The 21,887-nt window shown below is 35.5% G+C and overlaps 5 protein-coding genes across 6 annotated transcripts; 3 read left to right on the top strand and 2 right to left on the bottom strand.

The window, feature by feature from the left end:
- Positions 1-557: 557 nt before the first annotated feature.
- On the bottom strand, positions 558-7,704 carry LOC108218816 (casein kinase 1-like protein HD16). Of its 2 annotated transcripts, XM_017391936.2 has the most exons (17): positions 7,419-7,704; positions 6,137-6,619; positions 5,808-5,933; positions 5,656-5,729; positions 5,479-5,548; positions 5,324-5,379; positions 5,021-5,092; positions 4,838-4,932; positions 4,616-4,682; positions 4,419-4,548; positions 4,098-4,316; positions 3,883-4,013; positions 2,702-2,876; positions 2,520-2,610; positions 1,560-1,717; positions 1,273-1,461; positions 558-1,013 (listed from the first exon to the last, which is right to left on the bottom strand). In XM_017391936.2, the coding sequence occupies exons 2-17, from the start codon at positions 6,554-6,556 to the stop codon at positions 954-956; spliced, it is 2,133 nt and encodes a 710-aa protein (XP_017247425.1). In that variant the 5' UTR covers positions 6,557-6,619; positions 7,419-7,704; the 3' UTR covers positions 558-953. The 2 variants fall into 2 exon arrangements, with proteins under 2 accessions (XP_017247425.1, XP_063947490.1); XM_064091420.1 differs by lacking the exon at positions 7,419-7,704 and having other exon boundaries at positions 6,137-6,634.
- Positions 7,705-11,118: 3,414 nt separating this feature from the next.
- LOC108219472 (ADP-glucose phosphorylase) lies at positions 11,119-13,282 on the top strand. Its single transcript, XM_017392942.2, has 3 exons — positions 11,119-11,665; positions 12,368-12,658; positions 12,770-13,282. Exons 1-3 carry the CDS (start codon positions 11,201-11,203, stop codon positions 13,028-13,030), a joined length of 1,017 nt encoding a protein of 338 aa, XP_017248431.1. The 5' UTR covers positions 11,119-11,200; the 3' UTR covers positions 13,031-13,282.
- Positions 13,283-13,603: 321 nt separating this feature from the next.
- On the top strand, positions 13,604-15,518 carry LOC108219471 (photosynthetic NDH subunit of subcomplex B 2, chloroplastic). Its single transcript, XM_017392941.2, has 3 exons — positions 13,604-14,172; positions 14,555-14,998; positions 15,172-15,518. The coding sequence occupies exons 1-3, from the start codon at positions 13,714-13,716 to the stop codon at positions 15,364-15,366; spliced, it is 1,098 nt and encodes a 365-aa protein (XP_017248430.1). The 5' UTR covers positions 13,604-13,713; the 3' UTR covers positions 15,367-15,518.
- Positions 15,519-15,793: 275 nt separating this feature from the next.
- On the top strand, positions 15,794-17,440 carry LOC108215953 (protein NDH-DEPENDENT CYCLIC ELECTRON FLOW 5). The gene is made up of 3 exons (XM_017388594.2): positions 15,794-16,415; positions 16,511-16,972; positions 17,069-17,440. The coding sequence occupies exons 1-3, from the start codon at positions 15,909-15,911 to the stop codon at positions 17,261-17,263; spliced, it is 1,164 nt and encodes a 387-aa protein (XP_017244083.1). The 5' UTR covers positions 15,794-15,908; the 3' UTR covers positions 17,264-17,440.
- A 97-nt stretch (positions 17,441-17,537) lies between these two features.
- LOC108215952 (protein SINE1) lies at positions 17,538-20,924 on the bottom strand. The gene is made up of 3 exons (XM_017388593.2): positions 20,625-20,924; positions 18,763-20,079; positions 17,538-18,202 (listed from the first exon to the last, which is right to left on the bottom strand). Exons 2-3 carry the CDS (start codon positions 20,077-20,079, stop codon positions 17,684-17,686), a joined length of 1,836 nt encoding a protein of 611 aa, XP_017244082.1. The 5' UTR covers positions 20,625-20,924; the 3' UTR covers positions 17,538-17,683.
- Positions 20,925-21,887: the final 963 nt, after the last annotated feature.

The following is a 21,887-nucleotide window of genomic DNA, read 5'->3' as shown; positions in this document are numbered from 1 at the left end:
CCAGGCTGTTCTTGACAGCTCACATACAGGCTGTTACTTGAGTTGGTTACAGAGTTAGTTACTAGTTAGTTAACAGAAGGTGCAGAGTAGTGGCTAGTTAGTTGCTATATATAAACACTACTAGAGATAGCTTTCTTCTCAAGCTTTTGCACAATGTTCTTCACACTGTTTTCTCTCCACTTGTAAATACAACTCTCTTAGTTTTACTGAAATACAACAAGCAATTCTGCAAAGTTTAACAATATTTAAATCGTTAGTTCTTCAAATTATACTATAGAAGGCATTTTCTTCATAAATTATCTAATCAAAATTAGCCATTTATTTATTATATTATTTGGGGGAAAAAATTTGGATACTCAACACTGTTCATTCGAAATACGTGTTCAAATTATTTTACCAAACTATTTTATTAATTCATCAGAAGTCATTTTATCAAAGTTCCGCTGTAATAAGGTCACTGGAATACTGGATGCATTTCACCCTAGCCTGATAAACTCTCAAATACTCCCATCACAGCACATGTAACCAAACTCAGATATATCAGCTAATAGTTGAACTTGAGACGCGAACACTTTTTATAATAACTTAACTTTAGATTAGAGTACAAAGACGGCAAACTATACTATAGTTGCAAATTTGCGCACCATAATATAGCTGCAAATATACAAGACCCGTTTTGTGATATGAAATTTATGGTTTTATTCGCCAATTTGTTCAGTGCAAGATAATATCTGCTCAGAAACAAGTTTGGCTATTTCCCCCTCTTTTCTTACTAACTTCTTTATAGTTAAAACACAACCATTAAAAGACAAACTTAACGTGGGATGTCTAGCTCCTTGCTGAAAACTAACTTTCTCGCACCTCTCCTCGCGCAGATGTCAAGATTACAATGCTCCCTAGCTCCCTCTCCTCACTTGTATTCACAGCAAGATCCGATGTACAATTCACAACTGTCAACAAACAGTTCGGCCATAACATAAAGAAGCAATGTAAAGATTTTTGGACCACTTCTCCTGCAAAAGAAATTAAGCACATGTGATAAACTGCATTGGCATCTAAGAGTGATACAATGATTCAAAACAAAAATTAGAGGCACCAGTACATATACATGGTTACTGCTTAGAAAATGAACACAAGGTCCCATATACTCAGCAAAGAGACACAGTAAATACAATAAGCTCAATTAGAAGTAGATATAATAATTGAATTATAACTTAATTTTATTATGTACATAACAAATTCATTTGGGCAGATAGAATTGCTAACAATTACCTTGACATGGGTGCTAGGGAAGGCAGATGTCCGTAGAGTTTCTTGAGTTTCATCTGTCATCTTACGTCTTGGAACACTAAGTATGAAAGCTGACTGATCGGCAGTAGCAGCCATAGATGTTATTCTATATCCATTCTCCCAACGCCGATGTATCCCTTCACTTGGATACAGAAAATCAAGCTCGACAACCTGCAATCGACAACTCCATTCATGGAAGTGCTAACTGACAAAAGAGACAACTAAGTGTGAAAATGGATTTTTTTTGTCTGTTCAATCAGAAAATGTACCTGATCAGAATATCCCGAGTTTCTAGACATTACAACACCCCAACGATTGCCAGCAGTAGTCATGGATGTGACATGAAAACCTTCTTTCCACTTCTTGTTAATCCACTTAAATGGAAAAGATTCACTTACTTTGTATGATTGCTGGGTGTAAGGTGTACCTGCATATCAAAAGGTGGTACCATGCTATTCATGTAAGCGAAAGATCAAAACACAATATCGACACCTGTCCCCCTAAAAGTAAATATTCTACATGAGGTCCATGAATAAAGCCATACAAAAGCTCTCAGAATAATGTGTCAGCCAGAAATAATACATTTTTTAATAAAATCTTTTAAAAATATATATATAAATCATCCGTAAAATGGAGAGTGAAGAAGGCTAACTTAAACCACAAATGCACCAACTTTCTAATAACTCTTCAACAAGGGAACCGATATCAATTAATAACTCTAGTTTAAAGATCTACAAATCTCATGGTTTAGCCCATCCTCCTATATATATTATGAATAAGTTCTATATTAATGTTACTCAAAACAGCATTGATAGAATAAGATCATCATCGTCGCAGGAGAGTAGTGGAGATTAGGTACTCTGGCATAGGCTTACAACGACATTTATCCAGGGAAGATCTGCTGACAGGAAAATTTGGTGATGAAATGATAAATTCCTACAACTCAAATAAACCAAAAAACATGCTCAAATTAAGACGGTTGGCTTTTCCTCCAATTAAAGAAAATTTTAATACTTTACACTCGCATTATATAGATTAATCACACCTCCAGAACAAGCTTCAGCAATAGTATACTTTTGCAGTTTTGTGCCACTATCATAGTGAATCAGAAAACATGCAGAGAACTATAAATATGAGCAAGTTACATGGAAAAACATGAAAGGGCACACATAATACACATACAGATATAAAGTATCAAGACTTGTTTCAGATCGTCCTGCTAAACTAACCTTTAGACATAACGACCAAAGAACTCCCATTGCTCGCCCCAGCTATTGAACTAATGTAGTAATTCTTCTCCCATTGTTCCATAATCCAATCCTAAAACAACAATGCAATTCACTCAAGGTAAAGCCTGAACTATATTTAAAAAAAGCCATTAAAAAATAGGCAGGCATGAATTAAAAATGACCTTGTGAAGAAAGATTGCTGAAAGCTCGTAAACTTGAGAACAGAATCCTGTTCCAGCATCCATAATTAAGGCCCAGAGATTTGCAGCTGAAGCCACACAGCTGATATATAAACCGTCTTCATTGCCCTTCTCAACATGCTGGCGCAACCTTGTGTCTGCAACATTGTAATGATATCTACACATCGAAGAAAAATATGAGTCTATGTCGAGGAAGAAACTGAATCTCATTAAGTAACTAGAGGAAACTCATTACAATATTGTCTTTCAGCAAATACACAAACATCATCTTGAGTAATGCACTTTAAACTTAAATTTCCTTCAACATGTAGGACAAATGGATAAAAGACTAAACAAGTGCCCACTACATGAAGTCAGATGAAAATAAGATTTTATAAGTTCATTTCATTAGTGTGTCAGTAGTTGAGACATTGTGGACACTAATTTGTAAAAGAGAATCCCTTCTCGGCCTCTCACAATTCTATTTTGGACCCCAGTGTAAATAATATTTAGTGATACTGCATATTGCAATATCCTGCATATCCAATTGCAGGACCCAGTAACCTATTGTGGGCTTGTGGGATTACTTGGAAGATCAAGATTGCTGAAGCCTAATGCTTAGTTATTGTCATATCTTTTCTGGCTGAGGTATTTATGTTCTACCAAATCCAACAGTGGAAATATATGATCTTATTAAGCAGCAACATCTTTAAAGAAAAGTTTGAACAATGTCTTAAATAATTAGTACTGACAGCTTATTGCACTTCAAACCAAATCATCAACATTTGAGGAAAAAAAGGTGCTGACTTGTGAAACTATAGTATTTCATTATAAATCTTTATCCCATGTTCATGCTTGATGCCTCTCACCTTCAACCCCAAAGCTTCAGCGACATCTCACAATTAACGAAGTCCTTTAAGAAATCAAACTAGATATAAGAAGTTTACAAAGGTTTGAAGGCATAAAACCCAGTTCTCCTAATATGTGTGATGCGTTTAAGAGCAGTTCAGAAGGTCCAAGAAAAGAGGCATAAACAGAACTTAATTAATTTGTATCTATATTGAGGTCTAGAATAGAGTAAGCCTGCATAGATTTCCATACAAATAATGAAATATACAAGAATAGGAAAATTTTCAACTGAAACAGAGACCACGGCATCTTCAAATTAAATAAAGTGCATTTACCTCTGCTTCATGGGACGACGTGCATTGTAAACTGAAATCCACTGGGTAGCAGGACTACCTAGTCTCACTTTCTTTTTGGGCTGTTCATCTTCTTCCAAATTAATAAGCAACCGCCCTCTCTTTTGGCCGACCTAATCGTACAACACAAAACAGGAAATTTAATTGATATAACATAAAAGCATCTGCAATAGATAGTATATCAACAAGCTAATAACCTTCAGGGCTCCATCAATTCTGATTGGTCTCAAGGATGTGCATGGTTCAATAAGATTTTCAAACAAAGATATAAGCTTCGAATAGTTTGGCTCCTCGTCAAATTTCATATTCGTAACAGCTTCAAGGAACTGCTTGTATGGGGCAGGACAAAAGCAGCACATCAACTCAGGTGAAGTGGACATTTTCTTTTTACATACAAGAAAGCTCTTATTGTCTCCCTACATATATCAAGCAAGAAGAGAGTATTAATCACAATTTACAGCACAAGCTGATACAAAATTTAGCCCCATTATAAACATAAGTCAGAATGATGCAATTACCTGGTATCCTTGCCATGGTAACCTCCCTTTAATGAGAAAAATCAGCGTGTATGCCAGTGATTCAAGATCATCTCTTCTACTCCCAGTTCGACCTAAATGTGCATGCACACTTGCATATCTTATCGTCCCCCTGCCAAAGGAGATTTTTAATATATAGAATCAATTGAATTTTGGTTGACATCCAGAATTTTACAAACCTGAAGATGTCAGGCCGCTGATCATATTCAACATGCTGACCAGACGATGAATCTTTCCATCTAGATGCTGAATCAGTGACAAAATATGTTAGAAAGGCAATACATCAAAACAATATTTCCAAAGTACAATTATAAAATGCTATGTGAACAATTAAATAAATGAAAAATAATGGTTTGTACAAGTATGCCAACAAAATAATGCTTTTGCAATGTGTGACATACCCAATCCCAGATCAACAAGAAAGAGCTTCTTTTCATCAGGGCTTCCAGGTTGACCAAGTAAAAAGTTCTCAGGCTTTACATCTCCATGCACAAACCTTCATACGGGATAGAAAAAGATGAAATATTAGATAATACGGGATAGGAAATGTGATCATGGTAAAAACATGTAGCAAACAGACCTACCCTTTCAAGTGAAGCTTTTCGAGAATTGATATAGCCTCCACAGCAATGCAAGCCACCATGTTCGGTGACATCCTGTAGTAAGTATAGATGAATAGCCAATAAAAACAGGCGCATGGATGTAATGCAATGCCTATAAAGTTTTTGTCCTATATATTTAGAATCACCCTTTTTGAATCAAGAGGATTTTAGTTTTAAAAGACTTGAACATAGTTATGCTGAGCGTTTGATATATCTGATCACTTGTTATTTGTGTTTCCATATACCAAAGCTTTAAGTGTGTTTCTGCATGTGAGAAAGACTTACGACTGGCCTAAAGAGTTCCAAACATCCCAAAGACTGGGTCCAAGAATATCCATGACCTGAAAATTGGATTCAAAATCAGCTCGCAACCATCTTTCTGCTGTTTTTTGAGGAGAATTAGCAAAGTAGCTACTCCTGGTAGACAAATATTATCTTACCAGAATGTAAAAGTCTCCTTGGCGCCCCTTGTAGTGAACTGAGGGAACCCCATAACATCCATTTAGATTGCTGTTACATAAATAAGGAATTTAACCACAACATCAAGACATGATGACTGAAATAAAAAATATATGAGAGAAATGTATTAATGGTGATATTCAGAAAATGAAGCATACCTGTACACCTGCCACTCATATGGGGGCCCACAATTGCAACCTTTACTATTCCGATGCTCAAACTTCAAAGCGACCTACAATAAGTATGTACAACATATATAAGTTATGTACCATCGAATATTATTCCAAAGCAAGTTTGCAAAGAAACATACCTCAATCGCATCTGCTCCTGTTCTCTCAGTGCCACCACTTACCCTCCTGCCAACATAAACTTGACCAAAACCTCCCTTACCCAGCTTCCTTTCGGTCTTATAAACAGGTGAGTTACCCACTTGTACCTGCACCAACAACAAACAATGTTTCATCAAGTTGAGTGGGTGATATGTATAAAACATCAAAACTCTGTTACATATTAAGTAGATGTATTATATCACTGGTTCATGTAGCTAGTATGTAGCACTAGAGCCACATCCATTCAAACTTGACGAAATTATGACAACTTTAAAAATAAGAATAAGTGCTAAACGCTATTAAAATATACCCTTTCTGGAACTGGAGCTGCACTTGTGTCTTCTTCAACACCCAGTACTTTATCCCCACTCGCACCCTCCATTGCAATATCTTTCTCTGCACCGCCCTCTACTCTATTAAAAATGTGTTCTCCAGCCGGCCCAACCACGTTTGGTTGTGGAAGACCCTCACAAGGTGGCTCCGGATCAAGATCTATCAATCTAACTCCCCTGCCTCCACCAGCATAAGTTTGTCTCCCCGGAACTGCCACTTCAGGCCCGTTAGTTACAACTGCAGCATTTGAACCCCTTCCTCTTCCGGCACCAGCTCTCCTTCTAGTTCTATTCTGAGTGGGCAAGAGAAAATTTTCTGCTTGTTCAACAGGCTGAGGGGCAGGCTGCAGATCACCAAGTCTTTTTGATCTTCGTGCTCCACTACGCAGCTGTGGCATTGTCACCCCATGCAAATCACGTACAACGCGATTTCCTCACAGTGCATCTAGATATCCAATCATCTGCGAGAATGGAAACTGATTAATCCATCGGTATAAATAATTCATACGAGAACACAAAAAAAAAGGAAAATAATTGGTAGCGAGAATTCCAGTAATGACACGGCACGTAAGCTCCACAGCTGCAAGTAACAAATACCGGCTCTTCACAAAATCTAAAAATTCTTTCATCATAAATTCTACAGGTGATTCTACAGGTGGGAGGTTGAATAGTTTCCATTTCTACTAGATTCAACACCACTTAACAGAAGACATCAGATACATTTGTACAAGAATTATCCGACAGCTCTAAACAAAAGACATCAGATAAATTTGTTCCTATAAGCATAAATTTCATCACAATAAAACACGACAGCATTAAATTTTACACAACAATGAAATCAGCGCACGATCACCCAAGTTAAACAAAACTACAACCAAGACATTACCCAAAAAAAACCGCAATAAACCCCAATCATCATCAACTAACCACAACGCTTGCAACTGATACAAATTAACAAATTACAAACCATCTTCAATAAAATCACATAAATACAACCGCCACTAAATTTCATCCCATCAGAAGCTAAAAAAAAGTAGCCTTATCAATTATCAAACACTTCCTTATAATCATCGCATAAAATCATTCAAATAATCAAGAAAAGCCTCAAACAGATCAACTACATAATCAAACAACTTCAAATACGATCAAGAAACAAAATCCAGTACAATCATCGTCAACTCATAACTTAAACTTAAGCCGATCATCAAATAAACACACACAAACAATCAGAAAACATCGATAAAAAAATCAAGATCGTACCTCAAAAACCTTACAAAAAGATTGATCGGTGAAAAATGTTGAAGAATCGTGAACAGAAACGGAGGTGGATCGGATATAGATCTTCGGTATATAAAATTGAAAGATAGAAAAATAATAGAGGATCTTATCTGAAGCCCAGAGTATACGATCAAAAATGAAAGAAAATATATAAACTTTTATTAGCCTGCTATATCTGTTGGTTTGTATGTATCTATGTATCTATCTCTCTCTGTATTATTATTTGTATCATCACACTTCTCTCGTCAGTTTAACTGGCGTGGTGTTCCAAATACTACTAATTTTAGTATTTTCTTTTTTAATTTCCTGTTTTACTTTTTGTCCTGAATTTATCAGGAAAAAACGTGAGATGCTTAATACGTGGCCTTTTGGAATTTATTTCGTGTGATATGTGATGGATAGATAAGATGGTTGTATGTGATTGATTTTAAATGCTGATTTGTTAATTAATTTTTTCATTTAAGTTGTATAATTCAGTTCCGGATGTTTCCATGTTATCTAAATAATAATTAATGGAGTACGAGTAGTATTGATATACATGTTATTTTTCTCATTTCCCACTTTTAAAATTCAGTTTTTTTTTGTTAGTGTCAAGTGTCAAACTGTCAATCAAACCTACGTTATACTTTTTAAGTATTGAAGATTTTGATTCAGAAAAATTTATCTTCATAAAATTTTCAACCATGTTGATTAGGTTTTATATATTTATAATTTAAAATTTTCTTTTCTTCTTGTAGAATTTTGTAATAGCACAGTGATTGATTGATCGAAAATACTATGAATATGTTTGCAATTTTAGATTAGTATTGTTATCAAAGGCATGTGATTTTATTTTATAATAATTGAATAAAGTATTTAATTGAGAAGAATATTAATTTATTAAAAATAGGGAAAATAGATTTTTTTGCCACTCAACTTATAGTGTTTTTAGAAACTTATCACCCAACTAATTTTTTCATTCTTTTAGTCACTAATGTTAGGTTTTGTTTTGTTTTTAGCCACCAGCTTAGGTTTGGATTTGATTACTAGCATTATGATAATTTTTTGTATCATCATTTATACATAGTGATAATATCTAATATTTTGATGATGTGTCGTATGTTTATATCCTTATATATAGCAATAGTAATATAAAATGAGCCGATGAAAAATTAAAATCAGGAATAATAGTAATTAGATTCTAAAAATTCAATAAATCATGAATATGAAATCAATGACTTCAAACAATTCACCCTCTCTCATAAGATAAATTGTAATTGAGTGATATGACGCATCATCTTTCGCTATTAAACTTTCAATGGACTAGCTCAGTCTAAGATCTTTCTTAAATTTATCTTCAAAAATTTTAATAACTTTATCTTATTACAATTTTCGAGATAAATAAATAGAGAGGAAAACTTAATTTTCGATGATTGTCCTCTATATATAATGCATCATTTTATATTATTATTACTCCCCCCGTCCCTCTCATTAGTTTACAAATTTTTCTCTAGTGCTTAGCATGTATTTAAGATTCTTATAAAACATAGTTTCATAACTTGTTTTTGTGTGTAAAAATTCAAACGCTGAATTTTCATTCGGAAGAAAAAAAAATATATATATGAAACTACATCTTTTAAAGGCCATATAATGCGTGTAAAATTCTTATCATCCAAGGTAAGCGACCTTGAAGACATAAAAAGTACTACATATAAAAATACAAACATATATCAAATCATCAAAATATTACCAACTACCACTATATTTTAATAATGATACACATACAATGTAATGCTAATAATCAAATCTGAACCTAACTTCAGTGACAAAAAAAAGAGCTAAATCTAACACTAGTGAGTAAAATAAAAAAATTATAGTTCAGTGGTTAGTTTCTAAAAACGCAATAAGTTTAGTGACAAAAAAAGTATCATAATGCTGGTAATCAAATCCAAACCTAAGTTGGTGGCTAAAAATAAAACCAAACCTAACATAAGTGACTAAAAGAATAAAAAAATTAGTTGGGTGGTAAGTTTCTAAAAACACTATAAATTGAGTGGCAAAAAATCTATTTTCCCTTAAAAATATGATACTAATCGACCCGCAAACTTAACTAGCACTCTTCAAGAACATTCAAATCTATATATTTTTCCATCTCACAAATTCAACTTCATCTTCTTTTATCATTTCTAAGCATCATACATCGTGACATTTTCTTTACATAATTTTACAATTTCAACCATAATTATATTTTTTATCACCTAATTGAATAAAAAAATGACATGAAATTTTAATTTCATACCTCAAATTTTGTTTTTAAAATAATGATTTCAGTTTCAATAATAATAAGAGGTAATTGCATATCGCACCCCCTAAGTATCGTTCAAAAACGATAGAGTACCTATACTTTGAGAAACTCAACTCGCACCCCTTATTTTTAGTTTTCAAGCCCGAGATGCACCTCCTGCCGTTAAGTTCCGTTAACTCAGTGCACTCCGTTAAGTCACTATACATATAATTGCAATTCGGACCCCCTAAGTTACGTTCAAAAACGATGTTGTACCCATACTTTTGGAAACCCAAATCGCACCACTTATTTTTACATTTCAAAAACGATACGCACACCCTCCGTTGAATTTCGTTAACTTCCGTTAAAATACTCATCCGTCTCAATTTACATGTCCCTTTTGCTTTTTGAGGAGTCAAATTGACTAATTTTTGACCAACTATTTGAAAATATATATTTATTATTTTAGAAAATATAAAGTTACATATTAAAATAGACTAGATTTAATTTTTGATGATATTTTTTTAAATTTTTTTGATCAATTTTTCCAAACAAAATAATTAAAATATATATATTTTTTAATCAATATATAAATTTATGTATTATTTATAATAAATATCACATAATATTTATTTTTTATATTTAAAATAGTGTATATATTAAGTACTTAATACACATGTCACTAAAAATTAAAAATCATTCAATATGTAAAATTATTTTGACTTGGGGATAACTTAATTAAGCAAAAATTATAAAAAAAATACCATCAAAAAGTAAATCTAGTCTACTTGTTCTCGCAAATAATAGAGGGTCCGAATTTCGCAAATAATAGAGGTAATTGCAATTGGATCCCCTATGATTAGCTCTATTAAAATAGACTAGATTTACTTTTTGATGATATTTTTTTTAAACAAAATCTAGTATATTTTAATATGTAACTTTCTATTTCCTAAAATAATAAATAAATATTTTTTTAATAGTTGGTCAAAAAATAGTCAATTTGACTTATCAAAAAGCAAAAGGGACATGTAAATTGAGACGGAGGAGTATTTTAACGGAAGTTAATGGTATTCAACGGAGGGGGTGTGTATCGTTCTTGAAATGTAAAAATAAGTGCGATTTGGATTTCCAAAAATATGGATACAACATCGTTTTTGAACTTAACTTAGAGGGTCTGAATTGCAATTATATGTATAGTGATTTAACGGAGTGCACTGAGTTAACGGAAGTTAACGGCAGGGGGTGCATCTCGGGCTTGAACACTAAAGATAAGATAAGGGGTGCGGGTTGAGTTTCTCAAAGTATAGGTACTCTATCGTTTTTGAACGATACTTACAGGGTGCGATATGCAATTACTTCTAATAATAATTACCTGCGTCTATAAAAATTTCCGTCAGATAAAAATCTACGGCCGTTATAACGTAAAATCTCAATATCAAGATTACTTCACCTTCCGCAATTGACACCGCCACACAAGTACTGAACAAGTGTTTATAGAAAAATGGATGCTCCGAAACGCAACCCGGAACTAAGAAAAGACACAGTGAACAACCGGTGGGTTATATTTTCTCCGGCGAGATCACGTCGTCCCTCCGACTTCAAATCCAAATCAAACCCTAACCCCAACAACCAATCAGCTTGCCCCTTTTGTATCGGCCACGAACACGAATGCGCTCCCGAAATTTTCCGAGTTCCATCCGATTCCACCGCCGAGTGGAAGATCCGAGTCATTCAAAACCTCTATCCGGCTCTCAGTCGAGACTTGCCGGTCGAGCCGGAAGTGACCGAGTCCGGTTCGGGGGAAGTGAGTTTGAGTGGGTTTGGGTTTCATGATGTGGTGATTGAAGCGCCGGTTCATTCGGTTCACTTACCTGATCTTTCTCCGGTTCAGATTGGTCAGGTTTTGCTTGCTTATAAGAAGAGGATTTTGCAGCTTGCTGGTTATGAGTTTATCAAATATGTTCAGGTTATTGCTTATCTATGGACTGATTGTGACTTGTTTTGAATTAAAGTTTCCATCTTTACGTCTGTTTTATGTTAAAGTTGCGATTTTTATGTTTGTGCCAGTTAGTATGTTTGTTAATATTTTTGATATAATTTCTCGGTAATTGATGGTATATATGTATGATTATGGTCTGTAAGCAGATGAGCGATATACAGTTTTAGTTGGCTGTTGTGCTAAATGTTAATATAGCTTGAAAAGAAATGGAAACTTAAAGGACAACCTATATGTAATGGCCATTGAGTGTCCTTCTAGCAGCAAATGCTAAAGTGTAACAGAATTTATATGAGCAGGGTTGTGTGTTTGTAAAGTTAAATGCGTGTTCGGTAATACAAAGCGTTGCTCCAAACTGGCCTCCCTTTTCAATTGCACGCCCTCATGATTCATACCCTGTATAACGTATATGTCTGATGCATATGGCACTTAGCTGTGACTTGGGAGCTTCTTCCCTCTTTTGTAATAGAAGCATGGTCCTGTTATCACTAATTACCTGGCTTGCAAATTGATGATCTCCGATGTCTACAATCTTGATGCTTTTGAATTTGAACAACTTATCATGACTAAGGCTTAGTGTGATACCAGTCCTTTCTCAGTTATGGTTTTCTTTTTATCTATATTGACTTGATGCTAATTCTTGTGATTGTTTTTTGTTCATCTAATTTAAAGGTATTCAAAAACCATGGTGCCTCAGCTGGGGCTTCAATGAGTCATTCTCATAGTCAGATGATAGCTCTTCCAGTCATTCCTCCCACGGTTTCTGCCCGTATTGACAGTATGAAGGAGCATTTTGACCAGACAGGAAAGTGTAGCCTTTGTGAAATTCAACTGGACCGACTTCTAATAAATGAGTCAGCACATTTTGTTTCCATTGCTCCATTTGCCTCTACTTCTCCTTTTGAGTTATGGATAATTCCCAGGAACCACTATTCTCACTTTCATGAACTAAACGAGGAGCAGGTAACAATTGAGATATCTAGTTGTATTCTTTAAGTTGCTATTTTTCGTTGTTTAGATGTTACTTGTAATTGTATTTTTTACTGAGATACTGCTCAATATGCATTATGACAGGCAACTGATCTTGGGGGGTCACTTAAACTTGTGCTTCAGAAAATGTCCTTGCAATTGAACAACCCTCCATATAATTTTATGATTCACACTTCTCCACTAAAAGTGAGTCAACCAGAACTTCCTTATTGTCATTGGTATTTGCAAATAGTCCCCCAGTTGGGCACTATAGGCGGCTTTGAGATGGGAAGTGGGTGCTACATAAATCCTGTATTCCCAGAGGATGCTGCAAAAATTTTAAAGGAAGTGAACCTTCCTAACTAGATGGTGACACTACTTGTTACATTATATATATCGGAGACTGATGTATCGCATATTCTGACATAGGATTATTGTCGGAGGAGATTGTAGTTGAATTTCTTCAGACTCCCGTGAGCTGGGTTCCTAGAGTGTATTATATTTACAACAAAATAAGTCTCCAAATTTTGATATCTTCAGTTGCTTCTGGGAATGTGAGAAATAAATGTAACAACAATCTTGAAATCTGTTGTAATCTATAATGCCAGTTACTTTGTAGATGTTGGTTTTCATGATGCTCTTTGCTGATGACTCAATGCCCTCATTATACAGCATCGGCTTCTGCCTTCCCTGAAATTATTTCATACTCCTGTATTAGATGACGCAATACCTTTACACAATAATGTCATCCGATTCGAGTTCAAGGAGCGTAGAAGATGTTAAAGTCGATTTTCAGTCAACGACACAGCAACTATGTCATATTTATAAATTGCAAGGACTGTTATCTCAGTTCATGGTGTATACTGAATTTATTTAGAAAAAAGAAAATTAATACAAGGTTAAATATAGACAGTGGGGAGCCAAAATACAAAAAACAGTTAAGAAACAGACAAAATATAGACAGAGAGATGAGTCTAATATAGTATGTAGGCAGTGGTGCAAGTGTGTGGAGTCTGAAGAGACTTCATATCCATCTATTTATCTTCTCCATGGCTTCTTCTTCTCTGCTATCTCTAAGTCTCCCCAAACCAAGCATTATCAGAGCAACTGCAATAACAACACCTACTTCAACTACAATCACGACCCCGGCAACTGCAGAGAGTCTTGAACAGAAGTTTGGGCGTAAAGGCATCAAATTCTTGGACTCAGGTGACGTCGAGCTGACTGTTAGAAATGGAAGTTCACTGAAACTTCAAATACCAAATGCTCATGTTACTTCTTACAAGCCCAAGGTTTACTGGAAAGATGATGGTTTTGAGGAGATTCTTTATACTCTTCCTCCTAAGCCTAATTCTTCAGGATCAGCCAAAGGTGGAATTGGTTTGGTCTTGAATAATGTGCCAGCTGCTGCTGAACCAAAGCCTAAAATCTCAAGCTCGGTGTCTCCTGTTGATACTTCTCAGTGGATTGTCAAGGATGTTGATTCTGATTCCATTGATGCTGTTCAGGTAATGTCCTACTTAATAGTTCATTTTACTTCTGATTTTTACCTGGCTTTTCTAAAGAATTAGATATATAGATTGCATTGCTTGCCTATATTTTTTCCTTGGCTTACCCTCCTGTTTCGAAGACTTCTCTGGGAACTGTGTTATGCTGTTATATCTGTGAAGTGGATGATGTTGCTATATGTGTGGTGCAAGCCATTCCCGTAATCCTTAGATGAACGTGTGGGCCATACAAAATTCTCAGCATATGGCAACTATGTTTTAAATTTTTCAATCTGCATTATTTACTTTCTTCATGAAACTGGGGCATGCTTAGTTATTTTGCTAATGGAGTCCCAGTAATAAGATCAAATCGTAATTTTTCTTGGAATTGCACGTGGTGCAGGTAGAATTGAGCTGCTGTAGCAGTGGAACTCTTGATATAACGTATGTCGTGTCCCTCTATCCTCTGGGAATGGCAACAGCAGTTAAAGTTAAGAACAATGGTCGCAAAGCTATTAATCTAACTGGTGCAATACTAAGTCATTTCAAATTCAAGAAGCGAAGTGGTACTGGGATTCAGGGCCTGAGAAACTGCTCTTACTGCACACACCCTCCTTTATCTTCACCATTTGAAATCATGTCTCCAGCTGAAGCAATGAAAACTGAGGATCCTGGTATGTTTTCATTCGGCTATGAGCCCGAACAGAAACCAGGATTGTGGACTGTGCAAGATGTGCCCATTACCATATTGAGGAATAAGCTTAGTAGAGTTTACACTGCTCCTCCTGCAGAAAGACTAAAGCCATTTTACAACACCCCGCCTTCTAAATATGAGACCATCGATCAGGTCTGCTTGACTTTTGCTTGCCTATTATATTCACTCCATTCAGTGTTTTCTGTTCTCCAAGTAATGAATTGAATGATCTATTATCTAGGCCTTGTAGAAATGTAGCTATTTATTTTTATCTAAAAGGTGCAACATTGTTCGTCTCCTGTGCTGATTTTTCGTGGTGATTTCAGGGAAAGGAGCTGTTTTACAGAGTAATAAGGATGGGTTTTGACGACATTTACGTTTCAAGCCCGGGTTCTATATCAGAGAAGTTTGGGAAGGACTACTTTATTTGCACTGGTCCAGCTTCAATGTTAGTACCAGTGGTTGTAAATCCCGGTGAAGAGTGGAGAGGGGCGCAGGTTATGGAGCATGATAATTTGTGATCATAATTTTGTATATAAGATTACTGAATTAAGTAATCTATTTTTCTCTCCCAATAGATGTAACCCCAAAAATATTAATACAATATTAGTATACTTGGATCCAAAGAAAGAGTTTCAGGTTTCCTACAATTATATTGAACAGGTTTTGATGATAAAATGGTGGATAATTGACTGATAAGGATTAATGTAGCATCATATGAAGATGTGTTGCTAAAAATGGTTAGATAAATAGGACGAGCAAGACATTATGTAAAAAAATTGCGGAACCCGTAAAAACTGAAAAGAGGCTAACAGATTCTGAGACTCAAGTGAGCAGCTCATAGACACAAAGATAATATCTAGTAATTCTTCAATGACAACCAACCAAATAAACTGGTAAGTTATCCACTTAGGGGCTTATGAAAAATTGAATGCATTTTTTCTCTTTCCTTTTCTCCCAGAAATTATCTCTACCCTGGTACTCATCATATGTAGAGATATTTTACAATGTGCTTCTGGAAATGTATATATAAGCACAGATAAAAACATCACAGAGTATAAGCATGAGTATAGCATACAGTTCTTTTTTCTCTCCTACCTTCACTGCTCTTCCATCCACAAAGCCTATCGCGAAACTCAATCCTTTACATCCTTATTCTCCAGCTACAATCCGATGGAACAATCCCAGGAGGGATTTTCAGTTGCCTTCAGTAGCTTCCATTCCTTATCCACCCATCAATGTGGATTACCTGGAAACTGAATTCAATGGCCATGGAGTAAGTTTTGCAAGTATTGGTGATGGTTGTGTTGTAAAGATGAAATTGGATAATGGAAGTCTTGCAAGTATAATGCTTCCAAGTGGCCTAATTACATCCTACAAGGCTCCCATGTGGCACGAAGGCCTGCTGGAACTGCTGCATACTGTAGTCTCAGAGGCGGAAGATGGTGGTGGCGTTATTCAAGGTGGCGTGTCTTTGGCCTTCAAATGCGAAAGTCAGGAAGGAGTGTCATGGTCTCCAAGTAATTGGGCTCTATATGGTGTTACAGGAAGCCCTGAAGAATTCATTCAGGTCTGATTTTGACTCTATATCATTCTGTATAAAGGAGTTTCTCTGATTCTTATCTATTTCCTTAGTAGTTGCCTTGGATACTATATTAAATGCAGGTGGAACTGATTAGCAGCAACCGGGAGAGAATGGTTGAAATAAAACACATTGTGACACTTAGGCAGGATGTCCTGAGCTCAGAACTCATAATAACCAACTCGAACACTACAGGAATCCGCTTAATGGGTTCTATTGTAAGTCATTTGGCAGTAAGCACTCCAGAAGCCACATATGCAATGGGGTTAGAAAGGTCTAATTTCTTCATCAGGCCACCAATTCTTTCAAATTACAGCATAGTGCCTCCAGATTTCGGCAAGACAAAGAAAACTGCTTCTGGGATATGGCAAATATTTTCTGGCTGGGGTTCAAAAAATCTGGAGATTGTGAATGATGCAGAAAAAATGTCATATGAGAGCAGAGAAGAGTTGGAAGGGGAAGAAGATGACAATAATAAGCAGCTAACAGAGGAAATGAGCAGGATCTACACTTGTGCTCCTACAAATTTCACAGTCTTGGACAGGGTACTCTATCTATGAACATTACATAATACTAGTACTAACCACAACTACATCAAGGACATTATTTTAAGGGCCTTTCTTTTTCTCTATACTGAACAGGGTAGAAGAAACTCGGTAGTGGTGGCGAGAGAAGGGTTTAACGAACTGTACATTTTCAGTCCTGGCTCAAATCATAATTCCTACAGCAAGTATGCTTACATATGTCTGGGTCAGGCTGCTTTGCTCAAACCAATAACTTTAGCTCCTGAAAGTGAATGGAGAGCGGCACAGCATCTACACAACCCAAACATGTAGCAGCCAATCAGCCTGAAGGATGCCTCGGTTCCCTTTACATGTGAGCAAGATCTTCAAATAGGAACACACGATCTTGTATATGTTTTAAGAAAATAGTTTGTAGATGTAGAACTATTACTGATAATATATCCTCTGGTTCGCAAAACAAAATATATTAAAAACAAACTTTTTAAATAATATCCTTGCTAAGAATCCTGTGAAAACCTCAACATAATAACAAAGAATGCTTGAGAAAAAGGAAGTTACAATACTGATCAGAAAAACTGCTCAATGCTCCTATTAATGAAGAAAGAACATCAATATCTTGATTAAAACGATCCAGTTTCTATCCAGGGTTTCAAGATTGTAACAACAAACTTGTAACTAAAAGTTTATAAGGTTCCTAAACGATATTCAATGTTTGTTACATCCAATATGATTCTATGTGGGGAGAAGGTTATAGCCTTCATCTTGATCGCCGCCAATCCACAACAAACAAACAAAAACTGCAAAAATAAAAACAAAGATCCCACAAACCATAGTAAGAGACCTCACATTTTTTTCTCTAGGAGCATGGATCTTCAGAGAATTAGCTTTATTTGTGGGAACCAATTTTTCAGATTCCTTCTCATCAGCTATTATAGGGACATATTCAGACGATGACACCGATTCTGAGCTACCATGGCCCTCTCTGCCTTCTTCACTCTTGTATGCACCATGGTTCATTCTAGGCAAAGAGATATGGTCATAATTCGATGCAGGGTGACGTGAAAATCCGTTCTGACTACACTTTGATGCTGGGCTTGACTCAAATTTGCTCGAGTGTGGACTCTTAAATTTTCTGCCTAGCTTTGTGGAGACTTCAGAGTTCCCACTCTTGTCATCTTGAAGGGCGCATATCAGCTTTCTTGGTGTTTTGAAAATGCGGTCATCATTGAAATTGATGCGAGATCGTGATCTCTGCAGCACAGAAAGTGATGAATCAGTGACAGTACTGACAGGATCACTATCAATTATTAAATAACAATTCAAACTTAATTTGGTCAAATATATGACATTAAATAGGACTGCACCATCAGCCAACCGACTCCCAGTACTTGTGTTGATATGTTAACAGTAGCTAAAGTTTTTATGTTGTTGAAATTTGAACCAACTCCAGCCTAAAGGGGTAGAAAAGAAGATGACGCTTGCCAAGGCCAAAATTTTACTAAATTAATTTATTAAAAGCAGAAATAGAGGCTAATTTGACAAAATTGAACAAAGTGTTGCATACTAAAAATGCTGATAGGTCACAAATTGTATTTACTTTTCGATATGCCAGTTGGTAAGGCGATATTTGACTAGAACACATGCTAAATTGCAGTTCACATTCTTTGATCTTATTAAGGTACTTTGTACTCCCCATCAGGGATATTTGTGAAATGCAACATGCATTTAAGATACAGAAGGACCCTTAAGTTTAATCGCAATAAGGTCTTTGATAAAATAAAATTGTAGGCAAATAAGTGATGATGAAGTACCTGAGGGCTAGGAGTAGCACTCCTTATCCTAGCATTTCTAGGACTTCTTTGGAAAAATCCTGCAAATCCATTTGCACAGTCGTCTTTGTTCCCAGAAGATTTGTCATGCTCAGAATGATCAATTACACTTCTGGGAGTCAGCTCCGAGAAAATCCCATCCTTAAGAGAAACATCCAGGCCACCTGTGTCAAATCTTCTCCAATGTTTCCGGTTTGCACTTCTCTGATTGATAATCAAGTTCCCAGATGTAAAACTGCTCGAGAATGGGGATTCCATGAAAGAATCACATCCAAAAGATGACTGAATAACCTGCGATTCTGGTGAAGTAGATAGAGATGATTGATCTCCTATATCCCAAAAAATTCTCCTCGGGCTGGGACTCCTACAAAAGTTTGATCCACTGTTTGAACCCATATCCCTTTCAAATTTTTTCTCTTCCTCAGCGGCAATTTTTTTGGCTGTCTGTAATGCTTCAAAAGCAGCCCCTTTGACATAAGCCATCTGATCCGACTGACACTTTTCCATCTCCTCCATAATCAGCCCTAGCTCTGAAAATATGCTCTTAGGATCCAAGCACCTAATTAGAAAATTCACCATCTGAATTGCTGAAAGCCTTTTCTGAGAATTTTGCTCAGCAATTCCAGCAGTCAAGATCCTTAATCCACCTCGTATTAACAACCTTGCATATGCTTCAACAACTAGACTATTGCTCTTAGCCAAAGCCATGACTAGTCCAATATGAGAATTAGTTTGCATAGGTTTGTCCAAAGCTGCAGTAACTCTTTGACAAACTTCATTCACCATCTCATTAGATGCAAAACGCCAATTATCTGAATCTACAAGCGCCTTCAAGCAGAGGGCAGATCCAGAAGACAGACTTTCTTGATTGACCAGTAAAGAATCTGAAAGTGGCTTAGCAAGAGAGTAAATAATATGTTTTTTCTTGTCTTCTGGAGTCATTGGATCAATTGCATACCTTGCAATTGCTGGAACTACCTTTGAGCAAGCCTGCTGAAGAGCAAATGAACCAGCACTAGAAGTTAATGTCTTTACCACAGTAGTCATAATGTTATCAATTTGAGGAACAATTTTAGGGCCATGAACTCGAGCAAGCACTTCATAAAGAGAAATTGTATATTCCCCAGTAGATCCCGCCACTCTGGTATCCGAAACCTGAGAAAGAAAGAGAGGAATCGCCTTCGAATCCATCTCCTTAACATAATGTTTCAAAGCTTTCATAGCCGATTTCCTACTATCAGCATCCTTGTCAAGATTTTCCAGTTCTCTTCTCAGTACTGGTGCCACAGTTCTTCTCATCTGGAAACAAAAGCATACATCACACTACATTAATCAACCCCAAGATATCGAAAAATTTCACTGCATAGACCTGTTTATCTGATCTCGACCACCATAAATTGTATGTGTTGTGTACCAACTAGTCTAATAAATTTAACAAGATTGGTGTGAACAGGGTTCTCCAAAATCACAGTAAATCCAAAACTGGATTCTTGAGTTTTTATAAACTATATAAAACTATGGAAAGATTTCAAGAGAATATTGTTAATTAATGATAATTTCAGTATAGAGGGCCTAGTGTGAATGCAGCAGTCTTGTATTCACACAATCACAAAGTTATCTTATTTAACAAAGAAACAGAAACTACATTCAAATCTTGCCTTCTTGAGCTAATACATATCAACATCATGAAGATGGAACTTAAAAAATTTCTTTAAAAATTCAAGAAACAAAAAGCAAGAACATGCGAGTGCAAGAGCTAAATGGGTATCCAAGATTTCAAGATTCAGTACACATATACATGAGCAATTATACTATGCTCTAAAGATTTCATAAAAAAAATGTACCTTTATCGAAATTGAAATATGGGGGCTTCCTATAGCTCTTTGAATCTAACTTCTCATGAGAGACTTGAACTTGAAAATGTGAGGAGGTTCGAGAAGATAACAGAGAAAGGGGTATTTCAAGAATTTGGGGAGAGAGAAGGATAGAGAGAGGTGGATTTGAATTGATTTTAGTTCGAATTTCAAGATTTTGTGAGAGAGGAGAGAGGGTGAGTATAATTATTTTGTATCGTATTGTAACGTAAGTAGAGAAGGGGAGACTGGAGAGAGAGAGAGTGAGCTGTCCGATTTGTTTGTTTGCATCAGGTAGCTCAACTAGAAAGGCGGGGCTACTACAGTTGTATTTTTTTCAAATCTTTGTCTTAAATTACCCCGCTATCCTCTCCACCCTGTTAGAAAATTGAATCGGTGACTCGAAATTTGATGAGGGGTGTATTGGATTGGGATTTTAAAGATTTTTTTGCATTCATGAAATCCGAGGGTATTCGATTGGGATTATTTGAAATCCATTAAAATCTTGAGGTATTCAATTTGGATTTTAAAATATGCTACAAAATCTAGTGGTATTCAATTGAGATTTTAAATTATGCTTTAAAATCCGATGGTATTCAATTGAGATTGTTTAAAATCCATTAAAATCTGATGGTATTCAAATCCTGATGGATTTTTTTTCATTTCATAAAATGATGGATTTTGTGGCATTCTTCGGTATATTTTAAGTTTTTTAAAATCCCACCAAATTCAATGAGATTTTGAAGCATTGTATCTAAATCCCATCAACTCTGCGGCATTTCATCAAGAATCCGCAAAAAATCAAAATCCCATACAATCCATTAAAATCCATAGACTAAAAACAATGCATTAAAATCCCAATCGAATACACCCCCGTAAATCTCTCAAATTTATGTATTATGTATAAACAAATAGTAATTTATATTTGTAAAATAATGAATTTATATAAAATATTTATTATATATATCCGTTCAGATATGAATCTTTGTAAACTGATGAAGCACGAATATGGTCATGCTCCTCTTTCGGTCCAAACTCGAATTTGAATTTTATTTCAAATCGTATTCATTTTATGATTTGTTAAAATTAAGTTTAAATTTTATGAATTGTTCACTTTTATAATGTATCAATTATTAATATACTTGATATGTCATATACTAAATTTTTGTTTCATAGTTTTTATATATTATAATATTATATTCTTTATAAATTGATAGTCATTTATACGAGTTTCTTTGACTCAAGTCATTTATA

Source organism: Daucus carota, chromosome 4, assembly GCF_001625215.2.
Source record: "Daucus carota subsp. sativus chromosome 4, DH1 v3.0, whole genome shotgun sequence".
Lineage (NCBI taxonomy): Eukaryota > Viridiplantae > Streptophyta > Magnoliopsida > Apiales > Apiaceae > Daucus > Daucus carota.
The sequence above is the reverse complement of the archived record's forward strand: the minus strand, read 5'-3'. Positions and strand labels throughout refer to the sequence as shown.